This window comes from Lagenorhynchus albirostris, chromosome 3, assembly GCF_949774975.1.
Source record: "Lagenorhynchus albirostris chromosome 3, mLagAlb1.1, whole genome shotgun sequence".
NCBI classification, from domain to species: domain Eukaryota; kingdom Metazoa; phylum Chordata; class Mammalia; order Artiodactyla; family Delphinidae; genus Lagenorhynchus; species Lagenorhynchus albirostris.
In genome coordinates, this window is record NC_083097.1 from 117,597,727 (window position 1) to 117,618,990 (window position 21,264).

At 40.9% G+C, this 21,264-nt stretch overlaps 2 protein-coding genes and 1 non-coding gene across 3 annotated transcripts; all 3 read left to right on the forward strand.

The window, feature by feature from the left end:
• The first annotated feature begins 574 nt into the window (after positions 1–574).
• Positions 575–3,053, forward strand: PCDHB6 (protocadherin beta 6). Its single transcript, XM_060143792.1, has one exon. The coding sequence runs from the start codon at positions 575–577 to the stop codon at positions 2,966–2,968; it is 2,394 nt and encodes a 797-aa protein (XP_059999775.1). The 3' UTR covers positions 2,969–3,053.
• A 2,154-nt stretch (positions 3,054–5,207) lies between these two features.
• LOC132517145 (protocadherin beta-17-like) lies at positions 5,208–8,521 on the forward strand. Its single transcript, XM_060143791.1, has one exon. It carries the CDS (start codon positions 5,556–5,558, stop codon positions 7,947–7,949), a length of 2,394 nt encoding a protein of 797 aa, XP_059999774.1. The 5' UTR covers positions 5,208–5,555; the 3' UTR covers positions 7,950–8,521.
• Positions 8,522–19,951: 11,430 nt separating this feature from the next.
• TRNAW-CCA (transfer RNA tryptophan (anticodon CCA)) lies at positions 19,952–20,024 on the forward strand. Its single transcript has one exon. It is a non-coding gene; the product is annotated as a tRNA-Trp (tRNA).
• The last annotated feature ends 1,240 nt before the right edge of the window (positions 20,025–21,264 follow it).

The window sequence follows — 21,264 nt, forward strand, 5'->3', positions numbered from 1 at the left end:
GCCAATGAATAAAAGTTGGTTATAGGAAGTTTACATTACCTGAGGGAATGATTCTTAAATGTGTTAGTTTGCATCAGAATCACTTAAGAAGTAAGACTGAAGTGCAAATTTCTGTTAGTACTGCCAGAGAATTTGATTCAAGTTCTAGAGGGGAGCTCAGGAATTGACTTTGAAAAAACACCCCGAGACTCCCAGGTAAGTCTTTATGCATGTGTTTCACACACTACAGTTTGAGAAACACTGACTTTTAAAAAAACCTTTTAATGCTCAGATTTTGGATGTGGTGTTGACCTGCAGCACCCCACGAAGTTATTAATTTGAACGCATGGTGGCAGTGCAGGCTAAGAGAGTGGATAAAAGCTCTGCATTCAGTGGACTCCATTTCACGGAGAAACCCAAGAAAAAAATACAGAACACACAGCTAAAGCTAAGATAGAAGTGTTCGGGGAGTGGACGCCACCAGACAAATTATAAGAACGAATTTGAAATTTTATAGCAGACATTTTGGAGGGTCAACGGCGGACGTGGTGATTGGGATTGGAAAAGGATTTTTCCTCTGGAACCAGACATAACAATGGAGATGGTGCAAACAAAAGTACATCATAAGAAAAGGCAAGTGGTGATCTTTATTATATTGATTCTTTTGTGGGAGGCAGGTTCAGAATCGATTCAGTACTCTATACTGGAGGAGACAGAAAGTGGCACATTTGTGGCCAACCTGACAAAGGACCTGGGACTCACAATGGGAGAGCTCGCTGCCCGGGCCGCCCGAGTTGTTTTTAAAGGGAATAGGCAGTATTTGCAGTTTGATCCAGAGACCTATGATTTGCTGCTAAATGAAAAACTGGACCGGGAGGAGCTTTGCGGCTCTACTGAGCCCTGTGTGCTACCCTTCCAAGTGTTACTGGAAAATCCCTTGCAGTTTTTTCAGGCTGCCTTGCTAATTAGAGATATAAATGACCACGCCCCAGAGTTCCCCGCTAGAGAAATGCTACTAAAAATATCAGAAATTACTATGCCAGGAAAGGTATTTCCTTTGAAAATGGCACAGGATTTAGACGCTGGTAGCAACAGCCTTCAGAGCTACAAAATCAGCTCCAATCCTCACTTCCACGTTCTCACTCGGAACCGCAAGGACGGCAGGAAGTCCCCAGAGCTCGTACTGGACAAGGCGTTGGACCGTGAGGAGCAGCCCGAGCTCAGGCTAATCCTCACAGCGCTGGATGGCGGGTCTCCGCCCCGGTCTGGGACCACAAAAATTCAGATCGTGGTCTTGGACAGCAATGACAACGCCCCCGAGTTTGCTCAGGAATTCTATGAGGCCCAAGTCCCTGAAAATAGCTCCCTGGGCTCTCTGGTTCTCACCGTCTCAGCGAGAGATTTAGACGCAGGATCCTTTGGGCAGGTATCTTATGCCCTATTTCAAGTCGATGATGTTAACCAACCCTTCGAAATAAACGCAAATACGGGAGAAATTCGACTGAGAAAGACATTGGATTTTGAGGAATTTCAATCATATCAGGTGGATGTTGAGGCCACAGATGGTGGGGGACTATCAGGAAAATGCAGTTTAGTCATCAAGGTCCTGGACGTGAATGACAATGCTCCCGAACTGACTATGTCGTCACTTACCAACCCCATCCCTGAAAACCTGCCTGAGATCATAGTGGCAGTTTTCAGCGTATCGGATGCAGATTCTGGACATAACCAACAGGTTACTTGTTCTATAGATGACAATCTCCCCTTTTTTCTAAGAACATCCGTTGAAAATTTCTACACCTTGGTAACAGAAGGAGCGCTGGACAGAGAGAGCAGAGCCGAGTACAACATCACCATCACCGTCACTGACATGGGAACCCCCAGGCTGAAAACCGAGCACAACATAACCGTGCTGGTGTCCGACGTCAACGACAACGCCCCCGCCTTCACCCAGACCTCCTACACCCTGTCCGTCCGCGAGAACAACAGCCCCGCCCTGCACATTGGCAGCGTCCGCGCCACAGACAGAGACGCGGGCGCCAACGCCCAGGTTACCTATTCGCTGCTGCCGCCCCTCGACGCGCACGTGCCCCTGGCCTCCCTGGTGTCCATCAACCCGGACAACGGCCACCTGTTCGCCCTGAGGTCCCTGGACTACGAGGCCCTGCGGGCGTTCGAGTTCCGCGTGGGCGCCGCCGACCGCGGCTCGCCCGCGCTCAGCAGCCAGGCGCTGGTGCGCGTGCTCGTGGCGGACGACAACGACAACGCGCCCTTCGTGCTATACCCGCTGCAGAACGCCTCGGCGCCCTGCACCGAGCTGGTGCCCAGGGCGGCCGAGGCGGGCTACCTGGTGACCAAGGTGGTGGCGGTGGACGGCGACTCGGGCCAGAACGCCTGGCTGTCGTACCAGCTGCTCAAGGCCACGGAGCCCGGGCTGTTCGGCGTGTGGGCGCACAACGGCGAGGTGCGCACGGCCCGGCTGCTGAGCGAGCGCGACGCGGCCAAGCACAGGCTGCTGGTGCTGGTCAAGGACAACGGCGAGCCGCCGCTCTCGGCCAGCGTCACGCTACACGTGCTGCTGGTGGACGGCTTCTCGCAGCCCTACCTGCCGGCCCCTGAAGCGGAAGCGGCGGACGCGGCCCCGGCCGCCCCGCTCACCGTCTACCTGGTGGTGGCCTTGGCGTCGGTGTCGTCGCTCTTCCTCTTTTCGGTGCTGGTGTTCATCGCGGTGCGGCTGTGCAGGAGGGGCGGGGCGGCCTCGGTGAGTCGCTGCTCGGTGCCCGAGGGCCACTTTCCGGGCCACCTGGTGGACGTCAGCGGCACGGGGACCCTGTCCCAGAGCTACCAGTACGAGGTGTGTCTGACGGGAGGCCCTGGGACCAGCGAGTTCAAGTTTCTGAAACCTATTCACCCTAACTTCCCTCCCCAGGGCACTAGGAGGGAAATGGAGGAAAACCCCACCGTTCGGAATAGTTTCCTGTTCAGTTAAGTATCGGATTATTCTATTAAACCCTACTTAATAAGTTAGAAATCTCTTTTAAGTTAAACCTACATGTTACTAATGCATAATACTGACGGTCCGTTTTCCTGATTATTTTATTACTGTTCCTTAGGGTGAAATTTAAAAAAATCAGGTACTGGGTATGCACAGTATTTTCCCTATATTATCGTTAGTAGTTTTTAAAAATTACTCTCACTCAAGTATATTTGAAAATTTGAACAAAAGTAAATTTTTATTTGCATTATTTAAACAATTTTTAATTGAATAATCTATCCTTTTTACAAAAATTATATTCCAAAGTCCTTAAGATTGTATTTCTAAGTAGTGGTGACAATTGTCATCACTACTGCTATGTAGGGAAAAAGTTTTAATGTATTTAATCAAATATTTAAAATTTTAATGTGATATTATTGAATGTATTTGATATTATTTAAAATGGAACTGGGCTTAACTAAATTATATTTAGCTGTGTTCTGTGTCCAAATAAGTGAACTATCATGGCTCTTTTGTCAGGGATGATTACCAATCAATTCAATAAGTGTAGGGAACACTTACTGTTTTGTATTCCCAGTATAAGTTTAGGGTAACTAAAGTGTGGAAAACTAAAGATAAACGCTAAAGATGACTAAATGCTAAAATAGCCATTCATATTTATGTGTATTTCAGTATACCACAATAGCCAATACATATTTTCTATGAATATAGACTTAACAAAATTATCAACACATTAAATTAGTTTGTGAGCTTCATATAAGAATATGCTGGCCCTTTTAAAACAACACCAAGCCAATTATAAATGCTTAATAAATATTTGCTAAATGTTATTAACATACCAATAGTGAATTTAAAAAAATAACTTTCAAGGAATTAGTAATACTAATATTCTCTTTACAATATAGTATCCTTGCCAATAAGTGAAATTATTAAATATCACTGTTTTAACTTTCCTTCTAAACAGAAAACATCCTTGTTCACCCTAATCTCTATTACAGAATATAAAGTGCTTGAGAGTACATTTTATCTCCTTGTCTTTGTCTAACAGTTTGCAAGTTCAGAGGTATTTTGGGTAAAATCCAAATTATACTTTTCAAACTCCTCCTCCTTCTATATGTGTGATAACTGCCAAGCCCTAAGTAAGTTATGAGCAGCAGGTTACTAGCTTATGTCAGATTTTCCCTTCCAGCCCTGTGTATGCACCATTTATCTTTATTAACCACAAAATCATTTACTTTCACAGTTTAACCCATATTTGATTTTATTTTTGTTGGTTATATTTGTAGTATTTTATGAAATATCCCTCTTTACAAGGTCCCATCAAAGTCTGGCAGTGACAATTGAGTGAATATTTTCTTTTTATCCTTAATTAAAATGGAACTGGGCTTAACTAAATTATATTTAGCTGTGTTCTGTGTCCAAATAAATGAACTATCATGGCTCTTTTGTCAGGGATGATTACTGATCAATTCAATGAGTGTAGGGAACCCTTACTGTTTTGTATTACCAGATATTTCCCCTCTCCTCCTTCATTCTTCTTTGGGGGAACTGCTTCTTACTCCAACCACATGGCTTTACTTGTTGCAGTGGATTTTTTCAGTAACCCCATCTGCACAGTTCCAGAGGGTGTACACTGGGATGGGCCCTGTCCAATGCTGAGAGGTCAAAACCCTTCCCTAGAAAGTATATGTTTGACTTCATTGGCTTTATTGCCTTCTTCATGTTTGCAGAAAGACACTGCCTGAATTCAGAACTTACTTATTTCCAATAAAACAAATGGGCATTTCTTCTCAACTTTAGTGAGCTATGCACACAATGAGTTTATGAAGGAAAAAAAATTCCCCAAGGTTATGTATACAGAGACTGAAAAGAAATCACATTTTTCAGAAGTTACAGGCACACTGCAATTTGACTGGGAGTAGAAACTGGATTTAAAATGTTATAACTTCTTCTAACACGATAGAACAAATTCGTATTTTTGTAATAGAATGTAAGCTCCTGCGAGCAAGAATTTTTGTGTTTAATTTACCGCTTTATCCTGAGAAGCTAGAAAAATTCCTGCACAGAGAAATACTTATTAAATAAATAAATAAAATTATCTTGAGCCCAGTTTTGTCTACTGAACTTGTACCTTTATAGAGAAGATGAATATATAGATAAATAGGTATTACTTTGCTCTCACAACTGTTGTTAGATACTTGAACAAAACTGCATCACAGGTGAGGGGGAAAGGAGTTTATAACACTCTATGACCCAAAAGGTGTTCAATGCAGTTTAGCTATTATTACGTTACTCTTTGAAATAAAGACTACCTGAAGTTGTGAAGCAGAACGCTTGGTGGCGCTGCAGGTTAAGAGAGTGAAAAACTGTCGCTGCATGCTCCCAGACTCCATAAAAACCGATCCGTTTCTGGCAGCTCACAAAGGAAACATTCACACTGATGGGTAAAGATTTCAGAGAGGCAGCTATCCCCCTGTCAACGTTAAGAGCTAACTCAAGATTACTGAACCAAGATAGCAGAGTTGGCTGCAAAACAAGTATTTTGTGATTAAATACTGCATCTTTTAGACCCGGAGGAACCATGGAGACGCCGCTACCCAAAGCGACGCAAAAAAGGCAAGTGACTGCCATTATTATTCTATTACTATTGTGGGAGGTGGGTGGTGCGGTCATTAAGTATTCCATTCTAGAAGAGAGACACAGCGGCTCATTTGTGGCCAACCTAGCAAAAGATCTGGGGTTGGGCTTAGGAGAGCTGGCCTCGCGGGGCGCCCGGATTCTTTCCAAAGGGAATAAACAGCATTTGCAGGTCGAGCACAAGAGTGGGAATTTGCTCCTAAAAGAAAAACTGGACCGGGAAGAGTTGTGCGGTGACATGGATCCATGTATACTGCATTTCCAGGTGTTACTGAAAAACCCGGTGCAGTTTATTCAAGGTGAATTACAGCTCCAAGACGTAAATGACCATGCCCCTGAGTTCCTGGAAAATGAAATCCTACTGAAAATCTCAGAAAGTAGCCATACAGGAACCGCATTTCCTTTGAAAATAGCTCAAGATTTAGATGTGGGCAGTAACACAGTTCAGAACTACACAATTAGCACCAACTTCCATTTCCACCTTTTCACTCGAAATCGCAGCGACGGCAGGAAATACCCGGAGCTGGTGCTGGCCAAAGAGCTGGACCGTGAGGAGCAGCCAGAGCTCAGGTTAACCCTCACGGCGCTGGATGGTGGGTCACCGCCAAAGACTGGGACTTCCCAGGTTCTCATCATGGTCCTGGACATAAATGACAACGCCCCTGAATTTGCTCAGCAGCTCTACGAGGTGCAGGTCCCAGAGAACAGCCCTATAGGCTCCCTTGTCATCACTGTCTCTGCCAGAGATTTGGATGCTGGGACCCACGGAGAGCTCTCCTACTCATTTTTCCAATCATCAAATCAAGTCATTCAGGCCTTTGAAATCAACACAGTAACGGGGGATATTCGATTAAAAAAAATGTTGGATTTTGAGGAAATTCGATCTTACCGTATGGAAATTGAGGCCTCAGACGGCGGGGGTCTTTCAGGAAAATGCACTGTAGCCATAGAAGTGACGGATGTAAACGACAACGCCCCTGAATTGACCATGTCATTACTCATGAATGATATCCCAGAAAACACCCCTGACACTGTGGTCGCTATTTTCGGAATTTCAGATCCAGACGCCGGGGACAATGGCAAAATGATGTGTTACATCCAAAACCATCTCCCATTCCTTCTGAAAATTTCTGTAGAAAATTTCTACACCTTGGTAACAGAAGGAGCGCTGGACAGAGAGAGCAGAGCCGAGTACAACATCACCATCACAGTCACAGATATGGGAACCCCCAGGCTGAAAACCGAGCACAACATAACCGTACTGGTGTCCGACGTCAACGACAACGCCCCCGCCTTCACCCAGACCTCCTACACCCTGTCCGTCCGCGAGAACAACAGCCCCGCCCTGCACATCGGCAGCGTCCGCGCCACAGACAGAGACGCGGGCGCCAACGCCCAGGTCACCTACTCGCTGCTGCCGCCCCTCGACGCGCACGTGCCCCTGGCCTCCCTGGTGTCCATCAACCCGGACAACGGCCACCTGTTCGCCCTGAGGTCCCTGGACTACGAGGCCCTGCGAGCGTTCGAGTTCCGCGTGGGCGCCGCCGACCGCGGCTCGCCCGCGCTCAGCAGCCAGGCGCTGGTGCGCGTGCTCGTGGCGGACGACAACGACAACGCGCCCTTCGTGCTGTACCCGCTGCAGAACGCCTCGGCGCCCTGCACCGAGCTGGTGCCCAGGGCGGCCGAGGCGGGCTACCTGGTGACCAAGGTGGTGGCGGTGGACGGCGACTCGGGCCAGAACGCCTGGCTGTCGTACCAGCTGCTCAAGGCCACGGAGCCCGGGCTGTTCGGCGTGTGGGCGCACAACGGCGAGGTGCGCACGGCCCGGCTGCTGAGCGAGCGCGACGCGGCCAAGCACAGGCTGCTGGTGCTGGTCAAGGACAACGGCGAGCCGCCGCTCTCGGCCAGCGTCACGCTACACGTGCTGCTGGTGGACGGCTTCTCGCAGCCCTACCTGCCGGCCCCTGAAGCGGAAGCGGCGGACGCGGCCCCGGCCGCCCCGCTCACCGTCTACCTGGTGGTCGCCTTGGCGTCCGTGTCGTCGCTCTTCGTCTTCTCGGTGCTGTTGTTCGTCGCGGTGTGGCTGTGCAGGAGGGGCGGGGTGGCCTCGGTGAGTCGCTGCTCGGTGCCCGAGGGCCCCTTTCCGGGCCACCTGGTGGACGTCAGCGGCACGGGGACCCTGTCCCAGAGCTACCAGTACGAGGTGTGTCTGACGGGAGGCTCCGGGACCAGGGAGTTCAAGTGTCTGAAACCTCTTGTCCCCAACATCATGGGTGAAGGGGTTGGTACGGACACCGAGGAAAACTCGAACTTTAGAAACCCTTTGGGGTTCAATTAAGAATCTCACTTGACAAGACGTGATAAATGATCATATTCACTAATGTATTAATTGCCAACCCTTTCATTCACATAGAGTTTACATATTCACTCATTCGTAAGTTTTGTCATATTTATAGTTTGAAGTATTTTACATTCAGAATCTCTACGTGTTTTTTATTGTTGCTGTCTTTTTTTTTTTTTAAGCCCTTCACATTTTGCATGTGAGATGAGACATTAAATGGTGAAATGGTCTCAGTTTTTTGGTGGTCAGATTTTCGGAAGTCACAAATGTTTTCAGATTCCTGATATTTGAGCTTGTTCGTTGATATCTTGTTATGACTAAGAGAATTATGTTTTACGATTATCATAGCATGTCAGGCTATTGTAAATGATGCCTTTTAGGTTTAAAAATAATTTTCACCTATGCAAAAAATTTTGTGACCTCGAATATCGCTGGATTTCTGTAATGTTGTTTTGAAAACACTATTGTCTTTCCTCAAATGAACTAATATTTTATCTGGATGTTTTCTGAGTATTCTCTTTTACAAAACTGATATTATTTAGGCCGTCTGCCATAATTTAAAAGGACTTAATCCCAGTTAAATAGAAAAAATGTTGGTAGAGTTATTTCTTTTTCATAATAAATGGTTTTTAGTACGCAAATAATGATTTTCATTCTTTTAAAATAATATGTAGTCACATGAGTCAAACATATTCAATAAGACCAAAAGAGAAAGTGAATTAATACCATGGTTCTCCCACTCATGAATAATTATCAATGTCATCATCATTCTAAAATATTTCTATGATGCTTATAAGTTACTAGCTGGATGGAAATAATTTTATAAAATGAATCTGTAAGAAACTGCTTCTTTATAATTAAAACCATCAGATTTTACTGAAATATAATAAAAATAATATGAAACTATAGAACTTGCTTAAGCTTAGGCAAATATTCCCTATAAGGTTAACAAACAGGAGTATGGTGCATATTAAGATATTAGCAATAATCAACTGCCTGCTGAAAGACAAGCAAATAAACATTCTTACACTTCCTCCTCTCCTCACCTTACTTTATACTTTTGTTATATGTAGTTACCTTAACAATGTTTATAACACTTACAATGTGTTTTAAAAGGATAATCTTCATAATTGTTTAGACATTTTATGTTTCAAATATTTAAGCCGTCAAATAACGCTACTTTTTTCAAGCTTATTCAAGTCTGTCCAGAGGTAACAACTTTTGAACCTTTTGTTTTTTTCCCCCATTATATTTGCCTCCATATTTCTAAATAATATGCTTACAAAATGCTTTTTCTCAAATTTAAGTTTTAGATATTATCCATTTACTTCCAAAGGGCACACACACAAACTTGCACATTTCTTCTACCCCATCCTCTCTCATACCTGTATCATTATTCTGTTTAAATAGTGTTTAAATAATTATGACTATGTAAATATCACTTAGACCCAAACCTCATATTGCTCTAAGATTTTGTTTCTATTTCTTTACTCTTAAGTTAATAATTGCCTCATTTTCCACTTTACTTTAAAACCCTTAGAAGAAAACATAGGTGTAAATTTTTCTATGTACATATTTTAAAGTTATCCCCATACTTTCTAAAGTCTAAAGCTCCTCATTGTATTATTAAGCCCATAAAGAAAACCTCTCAGTTCCATTATTTTTTCTTGGAGCTATTGTGGAGCCACCCAGACTCCTGCTCAATTGTACACTATTTTCTCTCTAGACCTACTCCACAGCTGGCAGTTTGGGGTTTGCTATACCCTTCATCCTGGAAATTTCTTTTCTCTCTCTCATGTGTTTGATTTCATTTTCTGCATTTATTATGTCTTCCTCTTTATTGGTTTACCCCCCTAAATTCCTGAAAAATATTTGGTGACAAATTTATTCAGAACTTGAACATCTGAAAATTTTGGATGCTATAAAATCACATGTTGATTTGTTGATTTTGTTGGATGTGGAATTATAGGTGAGGAATTATTTGCTACTAGTATTTTGAAGGCATTGCTTCATTGTCTTCTAATCTCCAATGTTGAGATATTCAACATTCTGATTACCCATTTTTTCTGAGACCTATTTTTTTCCTAGATCCCTGGTTCTCAACTGGGGGCAAATTTGCCACCCAGCAACATCTGGTAATGTGTGGAAACGTTTTTGATTGTCACAAGTGGAGGAGATGGTGCTAGTGGCATCTGGTGGGTAGAGGCCAGGGATGCTGCTAAACATTCTACAATGCACTGGACAGCCCCCTGCCCACAAAGAAGTATATGGCCCCAAATGCCAATAGTGTTGTAGCTGAGAAACCTCGCTCAAGATGAAATTAGGTCATATATTATCTCCATTGTTGTAGAATTTCTTAATTATGTGTCATAGTGTAAGAATTTTGTCGTTTATTGTGATAAATACCCAATGAGATTTGTCAATCTTGTGTAATGTGTTCTTTAGACTAAGACAGGATTTGGGATTTGTGTGTGTGTGTGTGTGTGTGTGTGTGTGTAATTTAAAAAATGATTTCCTCTATTCAGTGTTCTTTGTTTTCTTATTCTGTAACTCTTGTTAGTTGTATAGTGACCTCCTTGGTTGATATTTAATTTTTCTTAACATTTCTCTATTTACTATTTTTGTCTTTATTTCCCTGGATTCTAATAGATTTTCTCAACCTATTTTTTAACACTTCTGATTGAGTTTTAAGCTTTTGCTAGTATAGTTTTCCTCTCAAAAAGCTCTCTTGTTCTCTGAAGGTTCTTTCTATAGCTTTTTAGTTTTTAATTTTTAAATTGAGATGTAATTTACATACCCTAACAGTCACATTTTAAAGCTGTTCAGTGGTTTTTAGCATATTCAAACAGTTGTACAATCATTACCGCTGTCTAATTCCAGAACATTTTCATCACCCTGAAAAGAAACCTGGTTCCCATTAGTGGTTGGTTACTTTCCCTTCTCTCCTCCCTCTAGCCTTCGGCAACCACTTATCAACTTTATGTCTCTATGGATTTGTCTGTTCTGGACATTTTATATAAATGGAATCATACAACATGTAGCCTTTTGGGTCTGTCTTCATTCACTTAGCATGTTTCCAAGGTTCATCCATGTCATGGCACATATCAATACTTCATTCCTTTTTATGGCCAAATAATATTAATGTGGTATTGATGTACCACATTTTATCAGCTGATGGACGTTTGGGTTTGTTTCCACTTTTTCACTATTATGAATAATGCTGCTGTGAACATTCATGTACAAGTTTTTATGTGGATGTATGTTTTTGATCCTCTTGGGCATATACCCAGAATTAGAATTGCTAGGTCATAAATACAGTTACTCTGTTTAACTTCTTAAGAAATGTCAAACTGTTTTCCAAAGTAACTGTACCATTTAACATTCCCATTGACAGTGTAGGAGGGTTCCAGTTTCTCCTCACCAACACTTGTTATTTTCTTTTTGATTATAGCTATCCTAGATGGTGTGAAGTAGTATCTCATTGTGGTTTGGTTTGCGTTTCCCAGATGGCAAATGACGTTGAGCATCTTTTCATTTGCTTATTGACCATCTGAATATCTTCTTTGGAGAAATATCCACTCAAATGCTTTGCACATTTAAAAATAGGATTTTGGTCTTTTTATTGTTGAGTTGGAGTAGTTCTTTATTCTGGATACTAGACCCTTATTAGACATATGATTTACAAATATTTTCTCCTATTCTGTGGTTTGTCTTTTAAATTTATTGATAGTATCCTTTGAAGCACAAAAGATTTTTTTATTTTAATGAAACCCAATTTATTTATTTTTTCCTTTGGTTGCTTATTATGCTTTTGGTGTCATATCTTAAGCATCATTGCCTAATCCAAAGTCATGAAGATTTACACCTATGTTTTCTTCTAAGGGTTTTATAGTTTTAGCCCTTACACTTAGGTCTTTATCAATCAATGGCAGCCTTTTATTGTATCACAGAGGCTTGGTCTTTTCTTATACTTCTGAAGATATTAATTTTAAGGTTTTTAAAATTTTTCTTCTAATCCTAGCATTTCATTTTTCTTTAGTATTACTTTTATCCTCTCTGTCTTTGTTCTCCACTCTCATGTTAGAGACTTTCCTTTTTATGTATTATGCTGCTTGGCTGTCTGTTTTTTGTTTTTGTTCTTTTTCCATGAGACAATAAAAAGCTGATTAGGCACTGCATGTTTGGGTGGGACTAGTTGAGTAGTGGATCTCACCTTAGAATAATTAAATAGGAAAAAACATTTTGCTTGGGGACCAAAAGTTAATATCTGTAAATCTCTTCTCTTGGGCCTATGTTGTTTTCCAGAGAAGAATTCAGTAAGAATGGGAGTAGTGGTGGAAGGTATTATAAAGAAGGCACTCAGTGCTCTGAGAGCTCGTTGGTTGGAAATGGGGTCTTAATCAGTATGTAGAATTTCTTTAATACTCTTCTCAATAAGGTCTCAGCCCTACTCTCAGTTGTGCTAGTGTCCCTCAGTCCAGCCCTGTCTATATAACATCTACAAATAGTGTACCTCCCATTTCCTGCCACTAAGAGAAAAGGGAGGGCACCTTGCTTCAGTGACTGGGGAAGGAATTCTCAGATACGTGTAGTCCTTGTACAGATTTTCAGCCACTGTTGTTTTCAGCCTCTCCTTGGACCCTCAATATGAATCATTACTTTGGTTGGATTTGATTTTCTTATTAATCCTACCCACCTGCACCCCTACTTTCTACTCTCATTTGACAACAGAAAAAAGTAAAATCTGTCCATAACCAATTGTCTGTATACTTTGCATCTTCCAAAAATTTTAGTGACTTTTCTCCCCTGCTGTTTACTCTTCTATTTTTTTGTCTTCATAGGTTCATTTATGTTAAACCTTTGCTCTCTATTGTTTAAATGAAGTTTCAGGGGGTAATTGATATAAACTGGTATGCTCAAACTGGAAATGATAATGCCATCCTTACTCTCAGTTATTTTATCCCAGCTTCCCCAAACCTGAATTATTTATAGTGCATCATCTCTTGGTTTACTGGATTTCATCAGGTGTAATCCTTTAGAGAAGAGTTTATAGGTGCTGTATTTCTTGAATTATCACATGCTTGAGAAGTGTTATTTAGCTGGGTATAAAATTCTTCAGTCAACTTTCTTCAGAGATTTGTTGATACCAAATATTACATTAACCCTTTCATCAGTTTCTCAGTTCATCTATAAATTGACTGAATTTTATCCTTAAGTAGTTTTTTTCAAAATAAGCACTCATGAATGCTAATGCAATGTTTTATAAATTCTTTCCTGTTTGCTGCATTATTATCTTTGTACTTGAACATCTCGGCTAGGTATAACATTATTGAGCCATAATATCTTTCCCTCAGAACCCTGAAGACATTTCCATTATGTTCTGGTATTAAATGTTGATGAGCAGAAGTCTGAGGCTATTTTCTTCATCTGTAGATGACTTGCTTTCTACCCTTGAAATTCATTATCTTTATCAGGTTATGTCTTAATTTTGATACTTCTGTATTATCTTCCCTGAAGCTCAGTGTACCCTTTCAATCTGTTCTGTGCAGCTTCAAGTATGTCACTTATTTACTTATATATGGTAAGTATAAATGGTTTTTAACTCTGATAGTTCCCACATCTGAAGTTTGTATGGGTCTATTTCTGCTGTATTATTTCTTATTCTTCTCATTTATGTTGTCTGTTTGTTCGTGTGAATTATATGGTTGACTGCACCTGAAAATTTATTTGTAGGGTGTCCTCAAAGCCTTGGTTGCATGTTCCATCTTTCAAAAGTGGTTTTCATTTGTTTTAGCCAGGATAGAAACACTATAAATAGGGGACCATCACAAACCAAGTTATAGCTTAAGGTTTCTTGCAAGTCAACCTATGCAGATTCAAAATACAAACACACATGAGGCCCACTCGGTAGCTACAATTTCCCCCGCATGTTTTCTCTTCTCTTTCTTCTGCTCTACTTAACACCAGGGAGCCTTCTATATAATTCCCTGGAGTTGAGGGGAGGGAGCATGTTTAGATTTTTTTGGTGTTTACACTGTGTTTATATTGTGGATGTAGCCCTGTGGGGTCCCTTAAAATGGGGAGGATCTTCATTATAATATGCTGCACCTCTGGCTGGCCCTGAGACTTGATTTGTATTTCTTTGATCTCACATCACTTCAAATCAAAGCCCAAGGGAAAATGTTTTCACATGCCCTGAAAGAATAATAAGTTTTGTTGTTTTGATATACTGTTTACCCTTCTATTACAGGCTTCCATCAAAATTAGGCTATTGGGCTTCCCTGATGGTGCAGTAGTTGAGAGTCCGCCTGCCGATGCAGGGGACACGGGTTCGTGCCCCGGTCTGGGAAGATCCCACATGCCGTGGAGCGGCTGGGCCCGTGAGCCATGGCCGCTGAGCCTGTGCATGTGGAGCCTGTGCTCCACAATGGGAGAGGCCACAACAGTGAGAGGCCCGCGTACCGCAAAAAAAAAAAAAAAAAAAATTAGGCTATTTTCACCTTTTTAATATTTTAAGGTGATTTATTTTATTTTATGTTATTTCGTTTTTTGGCTGGACCATGGGGCTTTCGGGATCTTAGTTCCCCAACCAGGGATCCAACCCAGGCCCCTAGCAATGGAAGTGCAGCGTCCTAACCATTGGACCACCAGGGAATTCCCTAAAGTGATTTTTCAAAAGTCTTGTCCATCACTTTTTATTGTTTTCCACATGAGGTTCATCTGAATTTTCATCAGTTTCAGAACTAAAAAGCTCTTCCTAACGTCTTTTCAATTTGAAGATTCAATTTTGCCATAATTTCAATGACATATTAGGCTATTTTTTCTTTGAATCCATTGAATATAATGTTCCATTCATTGGGTATTCTGCCCAGTCAAATCAATGATCTCCCTTCCCTATTAAATTATAAGCTCCTCATGGAGAGAGCTGTTTTTCTACTGTGTTTAGAAAAATACATACTGCAGTAATTATGGATGAATGAGTATTGAATAAATTAATGAATAAATTTCAATCTGTTATTTTATTGTCTGGCTTTATAAACTTAAAAACTATAACAAGGGCTTCCCTGGTGGCGCAGTGGTTAAGAATCCGCCTGCCAATGCAAGGGACACAGGTTCAAGCCCTGGCCCGGGAAGATCCCACATGCCACGGGGCAACTAAAGCCTGTGCGCCACAACTACTGAGCCTGAGCTCTAGAGCCTGCAAGCCACAACTACTGAGCCCACGTGCCACAACTACTGAAGCCTGCACACCTAGAGCCCGTGCTCTGCAACAAGAGAAGCCATGACAATGAGAAGCCCGTGCACCGCAATGAAGAATAGCCCCCGCTCACCGCAAATAGAGAAAGCCCGCACCCAGCAACGAAGACCCAACACAGCCAAAAATAAAAAAAATTAATTTATTTTAAAAAAACTAACAAAATATTTTATTTATAAAATGCTTATATACTATTTACACTATTTGATACTTGCTTCATTCACCTAACTATGTATCATTTAGGATATGTGAGCCAAGGACTTCCCTGGTGGTCCAGCAGTTAAGACCCCATCTTTCCACTGGAGGGGGCACGGGTTCCATCCCTGGCCGGAGAACTGAGATCCCGCATGCTGAGTGGTGTGGCCAAAAAGAAAAAAACAATGTGAGCCAGTTATCATCTTTTAAAATGTATGTGATGTTGAGCCCTTTTCTTATTTATCCACAGATAATTAAATTTTAAAAGTAATTTTTATCTACCATGTTGCCTGTGAGGGGCGAAAGAAAGTGTTTATGGCTCACTTTTAGACCATGCTCTGTTTTGTAAAAATATACACATTAAATTTATTAAAATTTTCATCCTTAGTCTCTCAGGAGTGCACCCATAATTTTTCATTCTTCCCTATTCTTAAACCAAGACATGTTAGCTTAAGAGAATAGTGTCTTAACTGCTTAATGAGTTTATATTTTACATCTTTTCCTTTACAAACTCTAATTGAGAAGCTCCTATTCCTTATAATTCACGTGAAGGTATAAAACTGAATTATTCGGAGTTCAAGACAAAAACAAAAAAACAGAAACCATTCTATGTACATCTAACTAAAGGAAAAAAAAGAAATTTTATAGAGGGATTAGTTGCTTACAAAATCAGAAGAACTGGACAAACAGAAGCGAGAATCAACACTGAACTACTGGTTTTGAAGGCATACTACCATTGTTGCCATAGAGAAATTAGGAAGCTGCTGCTGCTGCTACTACCCAAAATGCTACTCCCACAATGGCCTCTCCTCTCCCACCTCCAAAATTGGTGACTACACAGTGGAACATAGAGTCTGGCTGCCGCAATGGCCTCCAGTTCCCCATGAAACTGATGGTTAGACACAGAAATGCTGACTTGGCTGCAAGCACTCACATCTTTCTGACCTGCTGGTCAGCAGCAATGACAACATGAAGATGACCTTTGCCTGTCTTCAAAGGCTCATGTGAAGGCATCTCACTGGTAAAATCTAATTTACATCCAGAATAATAATTCAAAGGAGTCTGTAAAATGGAGTTTTAAGCTTTGCAGACCCTAAATTTTTTTAAAGTTAATAAAAAGAAGTAGGAATGGATGACAGGTGCCAATAGCACACTAGGGAAGCATCACTGGTTCAAAGGATCTTGTCCCAGAAATTGAATTTAGTACTTAATTGCTTTGAGGGCTAAACTTTCAGTGGAACAAGAATTTTTTGGCTGCAAAACACACCACCAGGACTTCCCTGGTAGTGCAGTGCTTGAGAATCCGCCTGCCAATGCAGGAGACACGGGTTTGACCCCTGGTCCGGGAAGATCCCACATGCCGTGGAGCAACTAAGCCCATAAGCCACAACTACTGAGCCTGTGTGCCGCAACTACTGAAGCCTGCACGCCTAGAGCCTGTGCTCTGCAACAAGAGAAGCCACCAGGATGAGAAGCCCACACACCGCAACAAAGAGTAGTCCCCACTCACTGCAACTAGAGAAAGCCCGCGCACAGCAACGAAGACCCAACACAGCCAAAAATAAATAAATAAAATAAATAAATTTTTAAAATAAATAAATAAAACACACCACCAATATGGAGAAATACAATCATATGCTCCTCTAAAAACCAATCCAATCAGGCAATTTATTTGATCCTATCTCCTCCTAGTGGGTAGTGGGGGCTACAGCTGTGATCTGAGTGGGTATGGCATAGACTACTAATTTCACCCAAATATATGTTCTCTCATTATTTATTATTAACAGACTTCTCATTTTTAGCTGCCCATGTGGATATGTGGGCTATAGATTATACTTTCCAACTTCTGTTGTGGCTGGGTATGGTCTTATAACTAAGTTATGGCCGGTGAGACATGAGCACAAGTGCCATGGAATACTTGTTAGAAGCAGCCTTTTAAAAAGGAAGGCACAGCTTTCCCTTTCTCCTATTTGCTGGTCTGAATGGCAATGTAATAGCTGGATATTAGGCAGCTGTCTTGGACTGTGAGGTAAAGGTCATGTCCTGAAGATGGTAAAGCAACAAAATGGAATGGGACTGGGTCCCAGATATCATGCAGTGCATTTCAGCCACTAGCCTTATTTTATGAGAGAAAAATAAAATTCTATTTTGTATAAGCAGTTGTTGTTAGGGTTTTTCTATTATTTCAGGCTAAAATTATATAGAACATAATTCTAGCTGATATAGTAAGCTTTTTAAGTAAGTGATATTTAAGGTAAGAACCAAAGAATGAATAGAGAAAATAGTGAGACTTACATGCATTTCTTAGAAATCAAGATTTATTAGAACAAATAGGCTAAGCAAACAACTCAGGATTCAAGAAAAACAATTTTAAAAATAAGGAAAATAAAAGAAATGGAATTTTTAAATATAAAAGCATAAATTACTTAAATAGAATAAAAATCACATAGATTTGACCAATTAAACACAAGTCTATTTCTCTGAAAAATTCAAGGGTGTTTTGAGATAAATTGGTGGATTGGACATGTGCCTTTAATTTGGCTCTCTCTAAAAATGCACTAACACAAAAGTGAAGAGATATTTTCAAAAATATAAATCTATAAGGATGGAGAGAATAAGGTATAAGACAGCAGATAAAAATCTTAGTAGCTGGAAAGCAGATGGATAACTTAGTAGAACTGATAAACCAACTACCCATCCTGAAGTAGGAAAAGCTGAGAACCAATCATGGTTAGACTGCAGGATTTTCAGAAGTATTGGATATCAGAACTATCAGCCCTAGACACTGTGGAAATGATGACAGGGTGCCAAATAAGAATTGTGTTAAAATTGCCTGAGAATCAGTTAAATCTCTAATGGTCAAATCACTTTCCCTGACTCCAGTCATGGAGTAACCTACTTTCCCATCCCTAGCGTAAGTCTGGAGTTTTGTTTTCTGATGACTGAAGGAAAAGAGAGTCATCATATTAGAGGGTCCACAGTCAAAACTGAGGGCAAGAGTAATATGCGTAGTGGAAATAGGTGACCATCTAAACAGTGAATGTTGATTGTTAAGATGCTATATTAGTCACTGGGACCAATTACAAATATTTCAGTTTTCCTCCCCTCAGACACATGGTAGAATTTCAATTCTATTTCCTCTTTAAAATACATGTGGCTCATGCCGCGGAGCGGCTGGGCCCGTGAGCCACGGCCACTGGGCCTGCGCGTGTGGAGCCTGTGCTCCACAAAGGAAGAGGCCACAACAGTGAGAGGCCCGCGTACCGCAAAAAAAAAAAAAAAAAAATACATGTGGCTATGTAATTTCATTTCACCATTAAAATGGGAGAAGTGAAATATATTATTTCTGGGCTGGAGCTTTTGGAGACAGTGCATGGTTTAACACATTTACTTTGCCCACTATAGTGATCATGAAAGCCTTTGTGGAGATGGGAGTCTCCAGAAGCCTGGATCCCTCACTGACAGCTATGAGGAGGGTCCCATGCTGAACTGTATGGGACATGTAGTGCGAGAAAGAAATCAACCTTCATTGTGTTAAATCACTGAGATTTGGAGTAACTGTTTAGTACTGAAGCATAACCTAACCTATCCTGAATAATGCAGGCCTACACTCCACTTCCGCCATTCAATCCTTTACCTTTTCAATCCATACCTTTTTCTCCTGGGTAGGAGATTTTTAAAGAGTTGGGGAATCTGACCAGTCGAAGTGAAAAGACCTAATCACACTGACACTGAGGTTTCTCCAACAACAAGAGCTCCCAGTTCACATTAGAGTAATAATCAGAATGGACAAGCCCTGATAACACGCTCAAAACTATTACTGAGCTCTTTAGTCTCCCAAACTAAATCAAGAACAGACACCTGAATGAGACTCCTAAAGAAAGTTTCTAAGAAGAAATATAGAAATAAAAACAAAGCAGTATGGTGTAAGGAATAGATCTTAATTTTATCTTTTTCCAAATAGTTATATAATTGATAAAACTTTATTAAAACCCTTTTCTCAATGGAAAAAAAAAGAAATAAAAACAAAGCAAAGCAAAAAAAAATAGGGTAAATTGGAGAAAATAGAAAATTTCTAAGAGCAGGAGGAAATTAGTTTCCTAGATGAAACTGCTTACCAATTGTCCTGTACAATGGATGAAAATAAACTCAAAGACACATCAGTGTTTAATTTTCAAATGTTTGGGACAATGACAATATACTACAAGAAGAACTAAAAATACAGGTCTCAAAAAGAAGATATAAAATAAAATTCACTTTAGACTTCTTAACAAACACGTTGGTTTAGAGCTCATGGACAAAATATTTTAAAATTCTGAAGAAAAATTATTTCCAACCTAAAACTCTATAATCAGTCAAACTTACAAGCAAGTTTGAGAGTAAAATAAAGATAATTTAATGCACTCAAGGTCACAATAAAATTTACCTCTCATACACTGTTCTCTGGAAACTACTAGAAGATATCTATCAAAATGTGAGAGTAATCTAGGAGAGAGGAAGTAAGAAGAAAGCGAAAAGAGATGATCCAAAGCAGAACAAGTGAGGGACTTCCCTGGTGGTCCAGTGGTTAAGACTCCATGCTCCCAGTGCAGGGAGCCCAGGTTCGATCCCTGGTCAGGGAACTAGATCCCACATGCCACAACTTCAAGAGCCCGCATGCTGCAACTAAAGATCCCACATGCCGCAATGAAGATCCTACGTGCCACAACTAAGACACGGTGCAGCCAAATAAATAAATATTAAAACAAAACAAAACAAACAAACAAAAACCAAAGCAGAACAAGTAAAATGAATCTCCACATGATGTTGAAGGATGATCCCAGGATGACACTTGTCTCCAGTATAGTGAACAACTAGTCCAGTTTGGAGCTGTATGACTCAAGAGACAGGCATTTCGAAGGATATCATCAGCAAGTCCCCTGACATATCTTCAATCAGATGAAACTCTTGGAGGATGTGATCTCTTAACGCTATAGAATAAACCAAAAAAGAGGAAGAATAAAATCCTTGAAATAGGAAACCCAATCAGAATAAAAGGCAAAGGGAATTCCAAGAATGACAGCAAAGGAAAGTTCCAGGATGAGACCTATGCAGCAGATGTAGGGAGCAACCACTCAATTTTAAGGAGAACTGATATCTCAGGAGACATGGGAATGACCATGTGGAAAATTGTATTGGAGGAATTGGAAGTGTGAGAAGAATAGGTGATACATATCTAAAGAAAACCAAGCAAATGAAAAGGCAAGGCAATCATTAACTTCAAGAAAAAAAAAGTGGGACTTCCCTGCTGATGCAGTAGTTAAGAATCTGCCTGCCAATGCAGGGGACATGGGATGAAACTGGACAGCCAAATGCAAAATAATGAAACTAGACCACTATCTTACACCATACATAAATATCAACTCAAAATGGATTAAAGACTTGAATATAAGACCCGAAACCATAAAACTCCCAGGAGAAAACATAGGCAGTATGCTCTTTGATATTGGTCTTAATTTCTTCCCGGATATGTCTCTTCAGACAAGGGAAACAAAAATGAAAATAAACAAATGGGACTACATCAAACTAAAAAGCTTCTGCACAGCAAAGGAAACCATCAACAAAACAAAAGGACAACCTAAAGAATGGGAGAAGATATTTGCAAATCATATATCCAATAAGGGGTTAATATCCAAAATATATAAAGACTCATATAACTCAACAAAAACAAAACAACCTGATTTAAAAATGAACAGAGGATCTGAACAAAGATTTTTCCAAAGAGGACAAAGAGATGGCCAACAGCCTCATCAAAAGATATTCAACCATCCCTAATTTTAAGGAAATGCAAATCAAAACCACAGTGAGATATCATCTCACACC

Bases quoted from the DNA above. Each gene is read 5' to 3' on its own strand.
- LOC132517145 (XM_060143791.1), top strand. From the start codon at position 5,556: ATGGAGACGCCGCTACCCAAAGCGACGCAAAAAAGGCAAGTGACTGCC.
- PCDHB6 (XM_060143792.1), top strand. From the start codon at position 575: ATGGAGATGGTGCAAACAAAAGTACATCATAAGAAAAGGCAAGTGGTG.